This window comes from Heteronotia binoei, chromosome 10, assembly GCF_032191835.1.
Source record: "Heteronotia binoei isolate CCM8104 ecotype False Entrance Well chromosome 10, APGP_CSIRO_Hbin_v1, whole genome shotgun sequence".
Classification (NCBI taxonomy): Eukaryota; Metazoa; Chordata; class Lepidosauria; order Squamata; family Gekkonidae; genus Heteronotia; species Heteronotia binoei.
In genome coordinates, this window is record NC_083232.1 from 94,627,085 (window position 1) to 94,635,813 (window position 8,729).

The window sequence follows — 8,729 nt, forward strand, 5'->3', positions numbered from 1 at the left end:
TGGCAGCCTCCCTGGGGCCTGGCTGGCCAGTGAGGATTGTGGGACCCGGCTGTGCCGTGCAGCAGCCTCCCCTGGGGCCTGGGTGGCCGGCCAGAATTGCTGCAGGGCCTGGAAAAAATACTGTCACCGTTCAGTGTGCACGTGGTTATCCCAGAGGGTGTGGCCTAATATGCTAATGGGTGTGTGACCTAATATGCTAATATTAGGGGATGTGGTCCTATATGTTACTGAGTCCTGCTGGGCTTTTTCTACAATAAAGCCCTGGACCTTTGCATTTGCCTAGGGCGGCGGGCCAGGTGTGTGCGTGCGCACATGCCAGATGAGGCTCTCCCCACATGACTTCAAATGGAAAAACAATTATTTGCATTAATTTTGCTGGCCTGAATCATTCTCCATCGGCAGAGCACTGTTTTTTTTCAGTTGATAATTTTGTATGGCCCACGAATGATGTTATAAATATCCATATGGGCCTTGGCAGAATAAAGGCTCCCCACCCCTGCTAGAAGTAATCAGAAGAAGTGTGCATGCACGTGAAAGCTTATTTTTATTGGTTGTGAGCCACCCCGAGCCCGTTGCGGGGAGGGCGGGATAGAAATATAAATGAATAAATAAAATTATACCTTAAATAAAACTTGGTTGGCCTTAAAGGTGTCAATGGACTCCAACTTTGCTGTATGCATTCCTGAAGGCCAGTGGCTCCTTGCCCAGGCAACTGCTGCAGTTCTTATTTATGAAAACAGGATTGAATCGAGACATGGTCCTCTTCACGAATCTCTCTCTCTCTCCTTTTAAGAGGGCAGTTTTTCCGAATGGGAGCTTCCGGCTGAGCAGTCCTTCGAAGCTATGGGAATAAATGCCAGCGTTAAGATACCAGCTGAGCAGTCCTTCGAAGCCACGGGAACAAATGCCAGCGTTAAGAGACCAGCTGAGCAGTCCTTCGAAGCCACGGGAACAAATGCCAGCGTTAAGAGACCAGCCGAGCAGTCCTTCGAAGCCACGGGAACAAATGCCAAGAGACAAGCTAAGCGAAAAGCCTCCAAGCTGCGCAAGGAACTTTCAAAAGAGATGGTTAAAACTCGTAAACCTGGGGGTTTTGGGTCCTCATTTAAAAAAGTCCCCGATGACCCTGACTCTTGGGTTGCCAAGGAGCCAGCTGAGCCCCAAGAGCCACGTGCCGCTTCTCGTGATGCCAGACGTCTGGACTCACGCCAAGGCTTGGAGGCCGCCGCTCGTAACCGCCAAGGCCCGAAGGCTGCCTCTCACAACTTCCGAGGGCAAGAACCTGCTTCTTCCATTCCTGAAGGGCAAGACTTCCCACCTTCACGTCGGAATCGGCCCCGCATACCTCCTTTTGTGCCGTCACAGTCCGAAGGCGGCGCCATTGGGAAGTTTTTCAGCAGCATAAGAGACATGGATGTGGATGAAGTCGCCGGGACTTTACAGAAAATATCTGAGACCAACCCTGCGTTCAAAGGTAATCTGGTTTCCTGCATCCTTTTCGTTGGGCTGCCGGGCGGTCTTGCAGGAGTTAACGGCTGAGGGTTTTTTTTGTTTGCCTCACTGACATTAGTAGGTCGAGTCAGATCTGAATGTAATGAATCTTTAATGAAAAGTGAAGGCAGAAGGGGAAGGGAAACTGCTGCAGCTTTCTCCTCCTCTTAGTCACTGCCACCGCTGGGTCATGTTGTTTCCCATGTAGCAGTGGGGGAGGAAAGAGAAAACGGCAGCCTCTTTGGTGTAGGGGTTAAGTGCGCGGACTCTTTATCTGGGAGAACCGGGTTTGATTCCCCACTCCTCCACTTGCAGCTGCTGGAATGGCCTTGGGTCAGCCAGAGCTCTCTTATCTGGGAGAACCGGGTTTGATTCCCCACTCCTCCACTTGCAGCTGCTGGAATGGCCTTGGGTCAGCCAGAGCTCTGGCAGAGGTTGTCCTTGAAAGGGCAGCTGCTGGGAGAGCCCTCTCGGCCCCACCCACCTCACAGGGTGTCTGTTGTGGAGGGAGAAGATATTGGAGATTGTAAGCTGCTCTGAGTCTCTGATTCAAAGAGAAGGGCGGGGTATAAACCTGCAGTCGTTTTCTTCTCTATGGGGTGGGGGGGAGCTTGGCGAGGAAGGAAAGCACTGGAAACTTCTTGCTCGGCCAACCCAGCTTCATTCATTCACCCGCTGCAGCGGCACCATCATCCATGACCCTGCCGACCACCAACACTTGTCTACCCTCGCTCGCTGCTTGTCTGCCCTGCCACTTTCTCTTCCTTGGCCACTCCCATGCTGCCGCCATGGGCAGCCGTTATCCCAAACCGTCCCGCCTCTTCCCTTGGCGTTACCCAGGCGAGCACAGAAAGCGTTCTGTTTATGAAAGAGGAGGACCTGCAACGTCTGATGGCCTGTACCAAATATTTCTGCTTCCGTTTAGCCGCCCCGCCCCAATTTTGTTAAACTTTTGGCGTTTCCCTGCAGACCTGAGTGCTCTCCTCGATCCGTTTGTCTGTACCTGGCCCTGCTCTGGGATTGTCTATCTGTAGAAAAGCCATTTCCAGAACGAGACGGCTGATGCTCAGCACTCATCCTCGGAAGTGGGGTTTTGTAATTGGCTTAAAACCCAGGTTATTTTTTTTAACGGTGGTTCTCTGTTCTGACCTGGATAACCCAGGCTAGCTCAATCTCATCTGATTCAGAAACGAAGGATGGCCAGCCCTGGTTAGTACTTTGGATTGGGAAACCACCAGGGAAGCAGAGGCAGGCAGCAGAAGAGCGTCTTCGAACTTGTTCTTGCCATGAAAACTCTACGGGGTCACTATAAATCGGCCACAACTTGACCCGCCACCACCACCGTTTGTTTTTATATATATAGTTTCTCGTACAAGAAGTTCTGTCCTGCACGGTTCACACAGCAATGCCGTCATAAACTTCAGAATGGGATGGTGGGGAAATTCAGAAGACTTGATCCCGTCTCCTAACCCCGACTGTCTTCTCGAATCTGTAATTATCATCTGATCAACGGACTCTCCAAAATGCGCAGTTAACTTTTAGGTAGGAAGGGGCCGTTTAAATGTGTAGCCCACAAGTTGGTAGACGCCAAACCCTGTATTTGCAATTACTGCTAAAAATGTGGAAATTCTGGGTGCGGGGCCACAGTGTGACAGTGGGGTGCCTTGGCTCCTGAAGATGGTGGTTTTCTGTCCACGCAAGCTCTGTTTCGTGCTGTTCTCCAGGATTTCAGGTTTCTTTCCGCAGAAGCCGTGAACTTAACCTGAGGCTGGGTTTATGGCCACAGGTCTGGGGGTGAGCCAAGGGGAGGTTTTACCAGCATCTCTCAGCCCTCAAGGCCGAGGGGCCGGTTGCTACAGCAGGTCCAGGCTGATCAGTCACTGTCACGCCCCTGCTGGCCCCCGCCACGCCCCGCCGTGGCCATTACTCTCCTGGTGACCTGCTTGGGCCTGGGCCCGTCTAGGTGTCCCAGAGGTCTCAGAATGCGGGAGGACAGAGCTGGGTTACTTCACCCGTCTATGCTCGTGTCCTCCCTGGCTGTGCTTGGGCTCCACTCTCTCTCTGTCTCGGCCGCCCGTTTATCGCAGCAGCCTGCTTCCTCCCTGACCTCTCAGCCTTGCGGCCTTTTATCCTTCTCCCAGCCCCCTCCCTTCCTCCCAGGTCTCACCCCCGGGTGACTCCGCCCTTGCTTATAAGCGGGGACGCTGGGGAAGGGATCCCTGGGGCATGGTCTTCAGGTGGCAGTCAAGGGGGCTGGGGCGTTGTGGTTGCGTCTGGGCGCGGCTCCTGCCTCCCTCACCCAGGCGGCGTTCCTGCCCTCTCCCGCAGCCATGGCTCGGCTGCTTCGCCCGGGCCTGAGATCGGGCCCGTCGGTTCCCAGCTCTGGCAGGCGTCTCAGAGGGATGGGCCGCGTCGGGCGACCAGGAGGTATGCTGGAGCCTCAGGGGAGGTGCGGGAGGAGGGGGGGGCTCCTGGCAGCGTCCTGTCTCAGCCATGGGGTTTGGGGGGGGCCCCGATGGAGTCCCATCTCCTCTGGGACGGGACAGTCACCTTCTCTGGAGCTGGTGGCAGTGGTGGGAGAGGCATGAAGCTCCAGGCAAACATGAAATTGGGAGGGATGGTGGTTCAATGGTAGAGCATCTGCTTGGTAAGCAGAAGGTTCCAGGTTCAATCCCCGGCATCTCCAACTAAAAGGGGATCCAGGCAAGGAGGCGTGAAAAACCTCAGCTTGAGACCCTGGAGAGCCGCTGCCGGTCTGAGTAGACGATACTGACTTTGAAGGACTCGAGAGGGTCTGCTTCAGTAGACGGCACTTTCATACATTCATATGAATTCAGAGGCTTTGCTCTGGTCTGACCTCTTCCTGTTTTAGTCAGGCCGCTGCTGGGGCCTCGCCCTTAATCAGTTCTGGCTTTGGCTTGAAGATCGGCAGTGCAAGTTCTTTGATGGTGGCATCTTCTTGGTGACTTCTTCTTATGGCAGTGAGGTTTTGCGGGGGGGGGGGGGCGGGGAGTTCTCCTCCACTGGTCTTTGGCAGGATTCCCTGGTCGGTGCTGTCTTTCCGTTAGCGGCTCTCCCGGCAGTAGTGAAGCTGCAGCAGCAGCCGTTTCTTTCTCAGTGGCTTCTTCCAGTGGCGGCTTCTTCTGCCAGCACGCTTCTCAAATGGGTGGTCAGTGAGCGTACTGATTCCTCACATGTCATGGATTACTGGGACGATTACCTTTTTGCAGGCCCACCAGGGATGCTGGCTCACGTCTCGTGTTCGGCTGCCTTTGAAGCTTTAGCTGCCGAGCTGGGGATTCCTTTAGTCCAGAACAAGATGGAAGACCTCTCCATCCAGCTGCCCTGTCTAAGAATCCTACTGGATTCAGTCCAGGGCACCTCTGAATTGCCAGATGACAACCTGGCACCCCTTCTGCTGTGGCACCCCAGGTTATCACCAGCAAGGAGGTTCAGGTGCTCCTTAAGTACCTTAGCTTCACCTGTAGGGTTGTGCCACCAATCTGCACTTTGCTTTCCTGAGCCACCTCGGGGGTTTCATCTCAGCGCCCTCATATTAGAAATACTTGGTGTATGAAATAGAAAAGAATCAAAAGTCCAGGAGCCACCTTAAAAGCTAACAAAATTTGTGGCAAGGAATGAGCTTTCATGAGTCATTGCTCACTTCTTCGGGTATGAAGGGAGGCCGCCTGGCAGTCACTGCTGGGCCCCTGGGCGGTTCCTTACAGGTTCACGCTGATGTTCATTGAGATTTTGCATTTTCCTCGTGGGTCATTGGTGCACCCAGCGTTGGCTACCCAGTTGTGCTTGGTCCAGCACATAGAGGGGCCTCATTTTTTTAAAAATTTTCTTCCCGATCCTTCTAGCAGTGATTATTTGGCAGGATCTCTTCAAGAATGGAAAAGAGCCCCGTGGCGCAGAGTGTTAAAGCTGCAGCACTGCAGTCCTAAGCTCTGTTCACGACCTGAGTTCGATCCCCGCCGGAAGCTGGGTTTTCAGGTAGCCGGCTCGAGGTCGGCTCAGCCTTCCATCCTTCTGAGGTCGGTCAAATGAGTCCCCGGCTTGCTGGGGGGAAAGTGTAGAGGACTGGGGAAGGCAATGGCAAACCACCCCGTAAAAAGTCTGCCGTGAAAATGTTGTGAAAGCCACGTCAGCCCAGAGTCGGAAACGACTGGTGCTTGCACAGGGGGCCTTTCCTTTTTCCCCCTTCAAGAATACACAGGGGTCAGTTTTGATGGGATGGCCAGAGCAATGAGCCACCAGTCGTCACGCTCCAAGTGGGCCATGTGGCTGGTGCAGGGGTTTGTTCTGGTCTGCCTTGCTGCCACCATCTCCTTTTCAGCCTGCAGGCACCAGTAACGACATTGTAGGCCTCTGGCGTTGGGTTCAGGAGAAGTAGCTCTGGGCACTGGCCCCAAATGCGAACCGCTGCCTAGAACCCCCTTTCCAGGGGAGAGGTGGACATGCGGCAGCGAGTGATCATCTTGGGGGGGGGGGGGGGGGCGGGAGGGGCGTATTTGAGCATTGCACGTGCCTCTTGGCAGTTCTCAAGCCCAGGCAGCATTTTTGGCCTTTTCCAGCGCCAAATGGAGGGGACAGCACCTGGCCAGCATTTGGTCTTGCGTTACCTTGCATCCCTGAGAGAGAGTGGGGCCTTGCACCCGGAGCCGCAGGCATCCACCTTTTGGCGAACTTGTTTTACGGCAAGGCCTCCGGCTTTTCTGACCCGTGATTCTTTTGTTGTGCAGTGGGCTACTGGGGCTGGAAGAAGACCTCTGCCCCAGTGCTGGGATGCCTGTCGCCGTACAACTGCTCAGAGAGCTCCTGCCGCAGCTCCCCTCTGTTTGCTGGCTGGAGTTTGAAACCACCCTCTTCTATGCAACGTTTACGCTGGCTTTTCTTAGGCCATCCGCAGCGGCGAACCGCTCTTGGTTTCATGCCCCAGGCGGGCTCTCGGTCTGCAGGACATCTCCGCACAGGGTGCCATGCTCCAGTTCATGTTGCGCGGGTCCAAAACAGACCGACGGGGGGCGAGGGCCAGCTTTTCTTTTGCGCTGCTCCAGCGGATCAGCCTGTGTTGCTAAGCAGCTTCCTATTAGGACTCATCCTTTCCTCGTTCACGTGGACGGGGTTTTCCTCACAAGGTTCCAGTCGGCCAGCATCACGCAGGTGGGCATTGTTGCACTCAATGATCGTGGGGTGTACTCTTTCTGTACTGGCGCTGCCACTGGGGCTTCTGAAATACAGGCCATCGGGTGTTGGATGTCCTCCTCTTACAGTACCTACATCCGCCTCCAGCTAAGGCAGGTCTCAAACATCAGTGTTCCCTCTAAGCTGCAGAGTCTTGTGAGAAAAATTCTTCTTTGTGAGCTGCTGGCATTAAAGTTGTGAGCTGCTGGCAGTAAAGTTGTGAGCTCCTGCATCAGTGAGTGTGCTCTGGGGCCATCCTTCCTGAGCTAAGACAAAAAAATGTATGAGCTGCAGGCTAAAAATCTGCGAGCTAGCTCACGCTAACTCAGCTTAGCGGGAACACCGCCTAACGTCTTGTTTTTTCAGCCCCTGTAGTGCCACGCAAGGCAGTATGGATCATTGGCCATTATATCGTTTACGCGGCGGAGGACTATGCTTCTTCCTCTGGGTGGGGGAACGCCTTGGGACTCGAGGACCACATCAGGATCAAGTGGATCGGACGCCGAGGGATGGAGTGGGATGACCTTCTGCCAACCGTCTCCCTCAACGTCTCCCGCCTGGGGTCTCCGGACGCCCTCATCATTCAGCTGGGCGATAACGATCTCCCGGCCAAAAAAGAGATCGACCTCACCATTACCGTGGCTGCGGATTTGCACACCCTTTTCTGCAGGCTCCCGCACACGCGGTTCTTCTGGTCAGACATGCTGAAGCGTTGCAAATGGCCCGGGGCTACCTCAGTGCAAACGGTCGACCTTGCTAGGAAAAATGTGACCTCCACGGCAGGGCAGATCGTCAGAGCGACTGGCGGCTATGTCATACAGCACCCGGACATTACCTTCAAACATACGGCCCTCTATAGGTCTGATGGCATTAACCTCTCGGAATGGGGTCTGGACATCTGGCTTCATAGCGTTCGCCATGAGCTGCTTTGCTGGCTGAAGTCTTAGAAGCTTTGGCTCTTGCAGCAGGTTGGTTTTTGGGCCAGATCCATGGTCGGGGTGTGTGTGTGTGTGTGTGTGTCTGTGCCTACATGCCTAGCTCTCCCATTTTGGGAACCCCCCTAAGGGGTCTTGGGGATGGAGCCATACAGCAGCAGGCCCAGCTTGGAGGCTGTCAGCGGCCTCTCGCTACCAGGTGGCCAAGGGAGCCATGCAGCAGCCTTGCACCCACGTGGGATCCCACGGCTTGCCGTCTGTGATTGCTCCCCCAGCAGGTGAGCCGTGGGAATGGCATTATATTGGGCAGCAGGCAGGTTGGCTGATGCTGGATCCCATCTCTATGTTATGCACCACTGCTCCTGCAGTTGTACTCAATAAAAGCTGTGGCCTGTTTTTACGTCTCCAGTGTTTTTCTTCCCCTTCGCTCTTGCTCTCTCCCAGCCCCTAGGGCCCCCCAAAACTTTAAACTATCAAATTTGATTGTTGGGTGGTAGTTATTGACAAACTGTTTAAAACAGTGTTTTTTTATTTAAAGCCTGAATGGAAGATAAATTGGGCTTTCCGCTTTTCTCTTCCTAAAGGAATGGACGTCCAAAACGTGATCAAGATTCTGACTGAGAGTGGGAGCCTGAAACCAAAGAAAACCACCAGTGCAAGTTGAAGGAAACAGTGTTTTGTTGCTGGCTTTCCTTTTGCGGTGCCATCCTAAGTTGAACTTTTTTGTCCTTTGGTTTTAGGTTAGTCTGTTTTCCTGAACAGCAGCATCTGATCCAAAATTAAGATGGAAACGAGTACTTTTTTCTCCTTCCGATTTACATTGCCATCGTGTCAAGCAACTGTGGATCTGTCCTGCCACTCTTGATTGCTTTGGTGTAAACTATTCGTTATCCTGGGCTCAGGCAGCGGGGTCGGGCCAACTCAGAAGCAGAGTGAAAAAAGAAAATAGTAAATGGGAAAAGTGCTGCATGTTCTTTGTATTATAGAATCCCCAGCAACACACATGCAGTGCTGCATCCTGACAAATGCCCAGGCGAGCACACAAGGACATCACCAGCTGCAGTGCAGTAGCGTTGCATTGCTAACACTCAACTAATTTTCATCCTGTCCAGC

General features: G+C 53.8%; 1 protein-coding gene across 1 annotated transcript in view; it reads left to right on the top strand.

Annotated features, from left to right (window-relative positions):
* The window catches only part of LOC132577947 (uncharacterized), a 46,252-nt gene extending 38,240 nt beyond the window's left edge, over positions 1-8,012 (top strand). The window contains exons 16-17 of the mRNA XM_060247737.1: positions 794-1,474; positions 7,048-8,012. Coding sequence (XP_060103720.1) covers positions 794-1,474; positions 7,048-7,628 — 1,262 coding nt within the window. The 3' untranslated portion in view covers positions 7,629-8,012. The remainder of the gene's footprint in view (positions 1-793; positions 1,475-7,047) is intronic.
* Positions 8,013-8,729: the final 717 nt, after the last annotated feature.